The sequence below is a fragment of the Tachypleus tridentatus genome, chromosome 7 (assembly GCF_004210375.1).
Source record: "Tachypleus tridentatus isolate NWPU-2018 chromosome 7, ASM421037v1, whole genome shotgun sequence".
Taxonomy (NCBI): domain Eukaryota; kingdom Metazoa; phylum Arthropoda; class Merostomata; order Xiphosura; family Limulidae; genus Tachypleus; species Tachypleus tridentatus.
In genome coordinates this window covers 2,153,843-2,167,371 of record NC_134831.1, presented here as the reverse complement: position 1 = coordinate 2,167,371, position 13,529 = coordinate 2,153,843, and the positions used below count along the sequence as shown (strand labels likewise).

General features: G+C 36.2%; 1 protein-coding gene across 2 annotated transcripts in view; it reads left to right on the top strand.

Annotated features, from left to right (window-relative positions):
- Positions 1-13,529, top strand: part of LOC143254994 (Na(+)/citrate cotransporter-like) — a 30,241-nt gene that overhangs the window by 14,700 nt on the left and 2,012 nt on the right. For both annotated transcript variants that reach the window (XM_076509952.1, XM_076509951.1), the window contains 8 exons: positions 306-454; positions 2,516-2,600; positions 5,622-5,747; positions 6,374-6,493; positions 9,137-9,214; positions 9,379-9,492; positions 12,436-12,619; positions 12,819-12,980. In XM_076509952.1, the coding sequence (XP_076366067.1) occupies positions 306-454; positions 2,516-2,600; positions 5,622-5,747; positions 6,374-6,493; positions 9,137-9,214; positions 9,379-9,492; positions 12,436-12,619; positions 12,819-12,980 (1,018 nt within the window). The remainder of the gene's footprint in view (positions 1-305; positions 455-2,515; positions 2,601-5,621; positions 5,748-6,373; positions 6,494-9,136; positions 9,215-9,378; positions 9,493-12,435; positions 12,620-12,818; positions 12,981-13,529) is intronic.

Here is a 13,529-nt window from a genome sequence, read left to right as displayed (position 1 = left end):
CAGGTAAAGCGTTTTGTGCAACCTGATGGGTTGTACAAATGACCTCCGTATTGAGTTTCATGCTCACTATCATATTGTTTGTTTTTTTCTCAAGCCAATATTAGGTTTCATGTAGATTATCCTAACTTGTTTTTATCTCAGATTAATGTTCGGTTTTGTGCTGTCTACTGTTGCTTTTGTTTTAGGTTAACGTTGGGTTTCATGCTGACATCCATGATTTTCTTCTTAAGCTAGTATTAGGTTTCATACAGATTGTCCCTAACTTTTTCTCAGATTAATGTCTAGTTTCTTGCCGTTTACTTTAGGTTAATGTTAGGTTTCATGCTGACAACCATGTTTTTATCCATGTGGATCAGTAACACCGCTGCCACGGCTCTCATGGTCCCTATACTAAATGCGGTTCTATATGAGATGCAGAAATCCACAGATCCTGTTGAAGAAAAGGATAAAGACGGTAATAGTTTCACTAATAGAGCCTTTTTTTTCTGCTTTGGTTTTTCGTTTTAACTGCTAGAGATACTGGGAAATGTGAGTAAATAAAGCGAACAATAACATACATTACAGTTGTTTTCACTCATATTTTCTTTTTGTATGTGTGACATTACGTATTATCAATGATTTATATATCCATGGAGTTTTTACTTTATTTTTAAAAACGTGGCCTTGGCAGATTTTGGTTTGTGTTTTCTGCGTGGAGGTAGATTGTTTTTCGGTTTGTGCTGTCGCGTCGATGGTTATCTTCGCTGGCAGGAACTGGCGTTGTTAATTCAACCCCATTTAAGTTTTGATAACTAAAAATCTAAAATCCGTTAAGGTGTAGTAAAGATATATCTTTATTATTTCGTCTCCAGGAAATTTCAGAAGAATGATAGATCACACGCACTATTTTCCCTTTTTTTCAACAGAGACAGTATCTTTGAAACACTCGAAGTTTATGTGATAAAAACACAAAGTTACATTGACTAGGAAATCTCCAACTGATATTGTAATAATGTTCGGAATACAGGCAAAATTAGTCTTACGTGTAAACGCTCCAATTCCAATCCGCCGTTAAAAAAAATAGGTTTAAGCAGCGCCATCAGCTTCGTTGTCCAATATTTCTTTTTTTCTTACTAATATTTATCTACTTACCCTTTTCGACATATCTTCCAGTAGTTCAGGTTCGATCCTTGCATTGAGCATAGCGCAGATAGCTCTTTGTGCAACTTTGTACTGTAAAGAAACAAACAAATTCCTGCATTCTTAGAAAATAAAGAAAATTTCACATTAGATTCACTGCCAGAAGATCACACCACAATCACTCGATGACAAACTTCACATTATATTCACTGCCAGAAGACCACACCACAATCACTCGATGACAAACTTCACATTAGATTCACTGCCAGAAGATCACACCACAATCACTCGATGACAAACTTCACATTATATTCACTGCCAGAAAACCACACCACAATCACTCGATGACAAACTTCACATTAGATTCACTGCCAGAAGATCACACCACAATCACTCGATGACAAACTTCACATTAGATTCACTGCCAGAAGATCACACCACAATCACTCGATGACAAACTTCACATTACATTCACTGCCAGAAGATCACACCACAATCACTCGATGACAAACTTCACATTAGATTCACTGCCAGAAGATCACACCACAATCACTCGATGACAAACTTCACACTAGATTCACTGCCAGAAGATCACACCACAATCACTCGACAAACTTCACATTAGATTCACTGCCAGAAGATCACACCATAATCACTCGATGACAAACTAGAAAAAAATTAAATATCAGAAGCTTGATGTAATGATTTTCAGAACAAAATTGTTTTATCTATGGTAGTTTAACTACTGGGTTGTTTGCCAAGGAAAATAATGGACAGTAAGAATCAAAAAGCTATGTTGGTTTAAATACTGGGTTGTTAACCATGGAAAATAATAGATAGTAAGGATCCAAACATGTTAATTTTTTTGTTTTTTGTTATTGTTTTTTATTTCGCGCAAAGCTACTCGAGAGCTATCTGCGCTAGCCGTCCCTAATTTAGAAGTGTAAGACTAGAGGGAAGGTAGCTTGTCATCATCACCCACCGCCAACTCTTGGGCTACTCTTTTATCAACGAATAGTGAGATTGACCGTCACATTATAACGCCTCCACGGCTGAAAAGGCGAGCATGTTTGGTGCGACGGGGATTCGAACCCGCGACCATAAGATTACGAGTCGAACGCCTTAATACACTTGTCTATGTCGGGCCTCAGCATGTTAAATGCTGGGTTGTTTAGTAAAGAAACGAAGGATAGTAACCAAGTCTGAACAATTACCAAATATATATGAATCCGTACGCTTGCTTTCCATCTTATGCGATACAGGTCAACAAAACATAACAAAACTGTATTAATATTTCATAAGCTAAAATTATCTATTATATTTTTTATATATAATGTATTATTTTAAGTTACTTCTACACGAAATAACCATTTTTATTGATATTTTATTCTGTTAGTAAGCGTGATTTCTGTGGAAAAGCTGAGAGTTCGTAAGTTTTCTATGGCATCAGTGATTACCGATCCTATTGAAGAGGATTCAAGGTAAAGTCCCAGGATTGAGAACCTTTGTTTTATTTATTATTAACAAGATTTGAGTGAAAATAAAAAAGAGTATATAACACAAAAACCTGTCTAAGGCGGAATCGCACGGGACCGAGTAAAATTTCCGGCTTATACAGTGAACATGTATTTCCTTAATTATATATAATTTTTTAGCGGAGCATTATATTTGTTTGACTCAAGGGAAGTAACACGTTTGTGAATAACGTTATTATACTGTTTATGTTACATCTATGAGAATAAGAACAAAAATAGACATTCAAAATATACACAAGTATACAAAACATTAAATTTTTTTGAAGAAAGTGTCCGATTTTAACTGTTTCATTTTTTTAATGGGCTTTCTCATGCGGTTAAAAGAGAACGCTAATTCTACGGCCTTTTCATGAAGTTCATTTTCCCCCTTCATTTTTACATACAAGTTGATAGAGTAAATATAACTTAACACTGGCGATGTATTTATATTTGAATTTATATTTCCTCACTATCTTTCCCATTTTGTTCATCTTCTGAATCTCATCTCTCACATTGTTATCATCTTGCGATTCTATTATATATTTTATTGGTTTTATTTGTTTGTTTTTGAATTTCGCACAAAGCTACTCGAGGGCTATCTGTGCTACCCGTCCCTACTTTAGCAGTGTAAGACTAGAGGGAAGGCAGCTAGTCATCACCACCCACCGCCAACTCTTGGGCTACTCTTTTACCAACGAATAGTGGGATTGACCGTCACATTATAACGCTCCCACGGCTAAAAGGGCGAGCATGTTTGACGCGACGGAGATGCGAACCCGCGACCCTCAGATTACGAGTCGCACGCCTTAACACGCTTGGCCATGCCGGGCTTTATATATTTAAATCAGTTTCATCAGTTTCTGTTAAAACATTCTTGTCAACGTTCACTTGTCTGCATCAATGTTTTCAATCAGAGTTTGGATTTCACTCGAATCGTCACAACAAACAACTTTAAAAAATGAGGGTATTAAGTAAATATTCCCTATATTTTAAAATTAGAGAATATGGGAATTCATTTAAAGAGTAGAATTTTACAATTAAAAGACAAATTTATTTCTACAAATCATGAATCTAATTTAACTACAAAAATAATGTCGACATAAAAATGAACACAATATATTTAACCAATACTTACTGTAACAAAATGTCCAAGAATTTATTAATATTTAAACAAATTATCAATTAAACAATAATTTATTAATATTTCATCAACAAATATTTTTCCCATCTTACTCAGGTTCTAATCCTACTTGTTGATAGATGAGGTAGGTGAAAGATAGTTTTCCGTCCTTGCAACGCAGGTTCCGCCATATAGAGGTCCTTTTATAAGAGAATCTTAAGATAATGCTACAAAATTTTGATATTTCCGGTTTGTACAGGTTTCGGTCCTCTGCAGTTTCTGGCTTAGACAGGTTTACTGTAATATGTTGACCACATAATTACTGTTGATGAGGCCTTCTGTCCACTACCAAGGCTCTTCAAATTGGTTGAGATACCACACACATAGGAATAGTTGAAACAAACATAATATGCCTGCGTTTGTCTGCCCAAAACTTTTGACGCAAATTTCTTGACGAAACGCTACAAATCTCATATTGCTAGAAAGTCTATTGTCTTAGGAGGCCGGATTGCATATTGACCTTAAATTCACTTTACCTGTTTTTACTTAGTCAACCATTTTAATGCAAAGACTATACTACTCGATGGCACAATGTCATTGTCATCACGTGACAACTGACTTCGATTTCAGGTCGTTTTTTTATTTGGAAAAAAATCTGACACAAACTACACTTAGCGCGTGTGTAATTTCCTTTAAACAAGAACATTACACTAAATACGGTTGTTATGGGCTTTCTCGACTCATATAAGTCTAAAATACGCATGCGTAATACATTCAAAACGTTATACCTATTACTTTGTAAACAAGCATTCAGACGTTTCTGTATAATCAACTAAGTTTACCTTCATTACAACTTTATTTTTACTTTACTTTGCGATACTTTAGCTTCGGTTCGTTTCATAGACTTTTGTAAACACCTTTTAGTTTGTTTTTGTGTTTTTTACTACACGTTCTATTTTTCGTTTTTATGAGTGTATTTATTTTAACTAGCAAAACCATATCGTGCGTTGAACGCTCAGAATTGTTTCATACTCAGTACACTATTGTAAAAGCAATTACTGTGCTTTATTGTTTACTTCACGTGTAGTTTTATTCATTAGAGTTTGTTTGTATGATCGTGTTTTGTTTTGTTTTTCAAACATACCAATATTTATCAATGTTAGTATTAATGCCTTAAACCAAACTTAGCTTAAATGATGTGTGTGTAAAAATAATAGAATAAGGGAAATTCAAACGAACGGCGTGAAAACTATCACATGTTTTGTGCTCGCGGCTGGTTTAAATTATCAAATGTTTCGAATAACGCCTATTTCCGGATGAATCAGATTGAGTTCGCTAAATGTAATTTTTATCAATTTCACAGCACATCAAGGCTAAGAATATATCAATATCATCATGATACTATTTATTTATTTCAACGACTTCTATTATTAATTATTACTTTCCTGCATTAACCTGCTTATTATATAAATATAATTATTGGACGAACTGGAGAACCAACAATCTAAGGTTCTCTAGTCTTCAGATGGAAACATTAGTCTGTTCTTTGACCTTTGTATTCCTGATGTTGGGATAGTGTGAGGCTCGGCATGGCCAGGTGGATAAGGCACTCGACTCGTAATCCGAGGTCGCGGGTTCGAATCCCTGTCACACCAAACATACTCGCCCTTTCAGCAGTGGGGGCGTTATAATGTGATTGTCAATCCAACTATCAGGGACAGCTAGTGCAAATAGCTCTTGTGTAGCTTTGCGCGAAATTCAAAACAAACAAACAATTGTTAGCGTGTTTAGAGCTATGATTAGTTAAGTTGTAAGTCGTGTAGATTTTAGTTTTAATAAATTATTTGCTTAAATTCACATGAATGTAGGAGCAAAGAAGAAAAAAACTTGCGAAAAGCTCTTTTTATGGGTATTTGTTACTCTGCTAACATTGGCGGGACTGGCACCTTGACAGGAACAACACCAAACCTCATTCTAAAAGGCCAAATGGATAAGTAAGTTATTCTATTTTCCATTTTGTATTTTGAAACATTAAATACGACACGAAATAAATATTACATTTCTTTTATTTTTTCCGTTTTCCTTTGTTTATTTGTTGCTTTCTTTGAAAAATTGGTAGCATTTTTATATCAATATATCTTGTTAGTTGCGACCTCGCTCCCCACTGGCACAGCGATATGTCTGTAGGTTCACACCACTATAAACCAGCTTTTGATACCCGTGGTGTGCAAAACGCCTACTGTGCAGCTTTGTGCTTGATTCTAAACAGACAAACCGTTCCGACCTGATATTTAAGGATCCTAAAAAGGAAACAAGAAATAACTGTTCAATCTAACCTTATAAACCATAAACGTTTGATTCGTTTCTTGTTAAGTACAAGGCTTCACCATGGGCTGGCCATCTGTGGTTTATCTATTCAGACTATCGACAACTTGTTTTTTCAGTATCATAGGCCTTCAGGCAGAATACTCTCAGAATCTCTGGAATCTATCATTAAAAAAGAGACATGATACATTTTAAGTTATTCCAGCCTTGAAATATAAAGCTGGGACTGTATCTCTGATTCATATATATATATATTTCAAACAGATCTAACCAATCATATTTTGCCTTTTCACAGTGACTTCAATGATTACTCCCGTCTAACATTTGCCTCATGGATGTTGTTCAACATACCAGGTACCATACTTTGTGTCATCTTAGCGTGGGCGTGGCTCCAGATTCTGTTCATGCGTCAGTGGTATGTTCCATAAGTACTTTTGTTTATACTAAAAACAACATATGCAAGTGTTAAAGCTGTATTTAAGGGTCGTTGACAAGCTTTGTCATTTCAATGAACGTATAAATTGTGTCCTGGTTGGGGACAAAGTAGAAGTTCCTATATGCTTTTAAAAAGATGACGGAAGGGCGTCATTTGCTATCAATAAACTGTTATACAATTTTCGGTAAATATTTCAGTATTCTGTTTAAAACGAATGACGTCTAATAAAATATCTTTAAAAAAACTCGTCATTCTGTGTATATGCTTTCAGAAAAGATTTATTTGTCTGTTTGCTGTTACTTTGTTTGTTTATGTGTTTTGAAGTTAAACACACAGCAATACAAAAAGCTATCTGTGCTCTGCACACTGTGGGTATCGAAACCTGGATTTTAACGTTGTAAATCCGCAGATATATTGCTGTACCACAGGGGGGGCGATTTCGATAGCCTCGGCAGCACAGAGCATAGATAGCTTTTTGTATTTCTGTGTGTTCAACTTCAAAACACATAAACAAACAAAATAAAAGGTATCGAAATCTAATTTTTAGCAATTTAATTCCTCGGACTTACCACCGATCCACCAAAGGATCTTTCGGAAAAAGGATTATACTCAAGAAAAAAGTTACATTTTGTAAGTTTATGAAAATTATGAGCGACCCTTGATAAGCAATTTAACATTGACGCGTACTCTATGAATACATTGACGTACATCTTTGTCTCGCGAAGTGAACATTTCAGAACTGAAAACTTTCATTGTTTCAAATTTTTATATTTTAATATACTCTTCAAAACAAGAAACGCAAAAGTGATATTTTTGTTATTTTAAAGAGAAATATATGTAATAACGTTACAAGCTCAGAGTATGTGATGTTACACGTGTTAAGGCACTGATTGTCAGACCAAAATGACAATAAAAGTTGTGCACTTTGAAAACGGAGGAAAAGATCGGATTTTTCGCCAAAACGCATCCGTGTCCAATAAATTTGTTTGAGAGATCTGCATATTCTGCAAGTGCAACATGTGCAAAATGTCTATAAAAGTGATGGGTTCTCGTTTCCATAACTCAGTGTTAAGCAACCGACACGCAATACAGTTACGCCAAGACTGACTGAATCACAACGTACAACGCCATCTCGATCAGATGTTGCCAGAGCTGTGAATGTCTACCCAAGCACCATCACAAGGCTACGGAATCGTCACCAACAACATGGATCAACTCGCGACCGTCCACGATCTGGCAGATCTCGTGTGACCACGCCCGTACAAGATTGCAACATCCGGTTAAGTCACCTTCGGGATAGGACCACCACTGAAATGTCTACTGCCTCAACCATACCAGGGCTGCGTAGGATTTCCGATCAGACCGTACGCAACCGTCAACGAGATTCTTAGGCCCCATGTGCAACCCATCATGGTGAACGTCAACGACGTTTTTCAACATGACAACGCCCGTCCTCACACAGCCCGACTCACCATTGTCTTCTTGAGACACCACAACGTCAACGTTCTTCCATGGCCCTCCAGATCACCAGATTTAAACCCCATCGAACATCTTTGGGACGAGTTGGACCGACGTCTGCGACGGCGACAACCTCAACCGCAGACTCTACCTCAGCTTGCAGCAGCTTTGCAGGCTGAGTGGACAGCCATTCCACAGGATGTGATTGGTCATCTCATCGCTTCCATGGGCAGGAGATGCCGAGCAATTATTGATGCTCACGGGGGGCATACTCGTTATTGACGTTGAGTGACGTTAAACTTCACCTAGTGAGCGTGGAATTCGCCTTTGCAGACTTTGGATGTTCAGCAGTAAATGTGCAAAGTTTCACAAATGTCATACAGAACTACCCGGAATAAACTTGTTAACAATTTGTCTCATATTTTGCCTTTTGCGTTTCTTTTTTTGAAGAGTATATTTCTGTTTCTTGGATAAAATTATAAGCTGCTGACGTGTCACAAAATCATGCTTTATTATAATTATAAATATAAATTAAGTTAGGTAGATATATCAAAAAGTATTTTCTGGTAAGCGACCAGTAATTTGTTTAATATAATCCACGTCGTCACCAACAGAGGAAGAAGCCAGTCCAGCCATCTTGAAACGAAAATGAAATAAATCATAAAGATATACTAACGTAGTGAAGACAGCATCTAGAAAGGAATGTAGTTTTAAAATCTGTTATGTGTTTTTCATTCGAATTACTCCGAACTGAAGGTGTAGGCTTATTTGAGTTATTAAATTAATGTTATCTTTCATTTGCATGGAGATGTTATCGGAAAGATATACATGAATAACTTGATAGATTTTAAAACATAACAATTTTCTTCCATCAAGCAAAAATATCCTGACATTTATTTGTGAAACTAAACCATATTGACTAGCGGCATTTTACATATCGCATCATTCCATAAATTCTCCACAAAACTGCCGAAGTGAGCTCCGAGATGGCGCACACCACACGTGACTAACAAATCCAAATTCAAAGTATAGGATTCATACACCATTTTGTATAAAACTGACATTACGATGACGTTTTTATTTTGCTTTGGTGTTTGATAAACATGGTGTTTACATGAGAGCAAAACAAACTAAAAAGAAACCTCTTAACGCTTTGTTTATTAGTGGAAAAGATGAGAAAAGTAGCAGTGATTCGGTAAAGAAACTCATAGAAGGCAACTACAGAGATCTCGGATCGATCACGTAAGTTGGCGTATTTCTAACAGACATTTGGTTGCATTTTGTATTAGTTTTAAAATAAGACAGATAGACATAATTGTTCTCTTAACTATGATGCAGGTTTTGTGAGCTTATATTTATGCTGCATCAAACTTTACGATTTATTATTTGATGTTTGTTCCCTACAGTTTCCACGAGGCTGCTGTTCTAGTTCTTTTTATTGTACTAATCATACTATGGTTCTGTCGTGACCCAGGTTTCATGCCAGGTTGGGGCGTAGCACTCAGCGGTGAAGAGAACAAGTAAGTTATACAGAAGCGTTTTTTTTTTTATCTCTCAATTAGAATTTTATAGCAAGTTCATGCAAACAATAATAATCTTGACGTATGTTTTAATAAGTAATATTGTGAGTCATAAAACACATGAATACTATGACTCACTTAACATGTGATATAATTCTACCTTCGAGTATTGAAGTACTCTGAACTTTTAAATTAGGTAATTATCATATGAGCCACTTAACATGTGATATAATTATGCCTACATGTACAGACCTACAAGTATTGAAATACTCTGAACTTTTAAACTAGGTAATTCTGCCTACATGTACAAACCTACAAGTACTGAAATGCTTTAAACTTTTAAACTTAATAATTATTGCATTCTCAGTTAAATACATTTATTCGTTTTCCGGGACCGTCGCTCCACCATACGAGTGACAGTCAAATCCCAATATTCGGACAGGCAATAGTCGACAGTGAGTGTTACTTACCTCCTTTCTAATACATCAAGTAAAATTTAAGAACGGTTATGTGCATATAACCCTGCAAAGATTTGGGCAAATTATAAAATTGGCAACAATGAATTACGTATCATTAGACGATAAATATATAGTTTAGAGAAATACCCATTCTTAGTTCACCTTCAGTACACCAGGAGGTGTGTTGAATGTTTGGTTAATTTTATGTTTGAAATTCATGTTTTGTTTTGTTTTGTTTTTAATATTTTGTGAAAGTATTCACTATTGAAATTATTACACTTTTTCCGTCTACTTCAACTGGTGGAGGAGAAATAGTTTAGCTGTAGTTGGTCGTCGTTATTAGGTTCATTTCACTACAATACCTATTTATTATTCGTCTTATTTTCTTTCTATCTTTCTCACTCTCTTTCTGAAAATCCCTCCCAGTGTTCTAGAAGTATATCTACGGATTAACAACGGATTTATTGCAGCTTTGGGTTTAAACAAAACTAAACAGATGTCAAAGCCCCACCTTATTATCACACAGAATAACATTTTCGTTGTTAACAGCGCGTTGATAACATTGTTAAATATTCATCATAAAACAATAATTGCAATCCCGTATTATGGTTGGTGTTCGCAAACATTCCAATGATTTATATGACTTATACGGTGACTTCAGCTAATTACTGCCCAGAAAGTTTTCATTTATCAAATAATTTTTAAGACAGTGATTTTAAAGTCCGCAAATCATATGCGTCAAACTTTTTATGAGACTATTCAATTTATTTGAAGTTATCATTTGGAATAATGTGGAGCAGTGCTGTCACCTAGTGAACACTACCTTAGTGTATCCATCTGTTTTCACTGTCTTAACTGAATTAAAGCGCAGAAAAAGTACTCGAAACACAACAGCTTAAAACACAATAATTTCCGTTTATACTTCATCGATTTCGGTCACACGCGAATTTCTGGAGGTAAATGTATAATTTTAATCTGGACTTTTTACTTATTTTTTAATGGATTAAAATTTATTGTGTTATATATGTGTGTAAGTCCAGTACGACTTTAGTTGAAGAACGAAACAGTTGAAGAATTAATTCAAGAAAACAAGTTTTAAAAAAAGATTAAATTGATCTTTTTTGAATAAAAAACGTGTAGCACATGTTTATTGCTTGTTTTGAGTCGCGAACAATGGACCCTCAGAATGACAGCTCGATTACCCTTATCATTAGCCCACCCTCGATTTTCAGAGAGTGGATGCTTTTGCTCAACACAAAGTGAGGAATATGCCGTGTGTACCTTGAAGGGATCGAACCGTAATATTCTGGACAGCAGAGAGCAAGGGGACTTAGCGATGTCATCACTGTGATTCAGAGTTTATATTTTCGTACAAGTACTACTAAAATATATATATATATATAAAAAGATTATACATCTTGTATGTCTTAAGAACTACGAATAAAGATTTTTCTCACAGTCCTATTCCGAAGATCTGACTTAAAACTTTTACACTTCTAGATATATTAATATTGTTGTTATAGTGTTTAAATGTTTAAATCTCAGTCAAACGTGGACTACGATATTCATCTTGGATAAATTAATGTGTTTGGATAACTTAAAGCCGGGCGTAACGGCCTTGTACTTCCCACTTAGACACCTAAAACAAAGTACAGATAATCGTGTTGTTCGTTTCAAAAAGAAACCTATAAAACTATTGTTGTGTTATATTCTGGATTATTCTGTTTTTGTCTAAAATGGTCATAAATGCCTCAGATTACTAATTTTACGCCACCCAGTGGCATATCAAAATGTTTGAGGACTTACAAAGCTAGAAATCGGGTTTCGGTACCCGTGGTGGGCAGAGAATAGATAGCCTATTACAGCGGAGCGCCATTAAGCCGCGAACCAGTAAACCGCGATCTCGCTTAAGCCGCTGTAGCAAGTCTTGTGAGCGATGTGAGCGAGGATTATCGCGGGTCACCGCTAATTTAAGAACGTGTAAAAAACACGGCTTACGAATTTAATCCTGGCTTTATAACTTCAAGGGGATATTTAAAAAGGATTTGCTTTAATTTGGGAAATAAATAAAATATATTACAATAGAAATCAACCGTTAATCTACCTTATCCGCTCTCTATGTCAGCTTTATGGAGGCCGCCATTGTTACCGAACCACACCTCTCCATACATTAAAGTTAATCCGCGGTAAATCCGTGAAAAAAGTGATCAATAATTAAAGTATTATTTTTAATTCGATAATCCAATATAATGATCACGCAATGGCCTGGATGAGGCTCCTCGGCGGAGCTGTTGGCGACTTCGGCTTTTCAGTCACAAAGGTTTAAGCCGCGGACCACTTAAGCCGCGGTTAAGCAGGTTGAACCCCCAAATACCGCGGCTTAACGGCGCTCCACTGTATGTAGCTTTGTGATTAATTCAAACTATACTAATTTGACGTGTTTGAAATTGAATAAAACGTATATTTATGTGGTGCTCCCTTTTAGGGCATATCTCAAAGATGCCATCCCTGCTATTGCTATTGTACTCCTACTTTTCGTAATACCAGCTAGGCCTAGAGAACTTGAGACGAGTCCTCCTCTGCTGGAATGGAAAATAGCTCAACAGAACGTGCCTTGGGGGGTAATCCTTCTTCTTGGAGGAGGGTTCGCATTAGCCGAAGGAACAACGGTGAGTAACCTTTTCTAATCAAAAAGAGAAATCTATGTTGAAAGTAGCACGTGCCATCCCGTACAAAATTAAGCTTATAAAGAAATGAATATATATATATATATCGACAAACTTGCAATAGTTCATTGTCACACAAACTGTGTCAAGTTGGAATAATAACACGCGGTACTTCTACTTACTGATTTTTTTTTTTTTTCAGAGATCTGGACTATCGTTTTGGCTTGGTGAGCAACTCACCGTGCTAAAAGCCTTGTCAGCAGAAGTCGTTATTCTGATTGTTTGTTTGTTTGCCTTAACTTTAACAGAGGTCGCTAGCAACACGGCCACTGCCACAATCATGATGCCCGTTTTGAGCAACCTGGTAAGGTCGATATGCTATTATCAATTATTAATCAGAATGTTCTGTCCTTGTTTGTTTTATTGTTCTTTTTTTTATAATTCGTAGTACATATCGGAGGAATTTAGGAATTTTGACAATAACATTTAGAAAAACGACCTTTACCTTACAGATAATAATAATAAGAAGAAACGGAATATTTAAATGGTGTGTTAGAAAAACTTGGTCTAGACTAGATTTCTTACTAGTTTTTTATCATTGGGAGAATAAGTAACACCAGTATCACCATGATTTATCTCAGTTTGTTACAATACCAAACACGACTCAAACTCCTTCAAACAAGTATTACCATGACATAACAAAGCGGCTAAATGTGACGTCACGGGCCCGGCATAGCCAGGTGGTTAGGGAGCTCGACTCGTACTCCGAGGGTCGCGGGTTAGATTCCCCGTCGCATGAAACATGCTCGCCCTTTCAGCCGTGGGCGTGTAATAATGTGGTGGTCAATCCCACTATTCGTTGGTAAAAAGGAAGCCCAAGAGTTGGCGGTAAGCGGTGATGACTAGCTGCCTT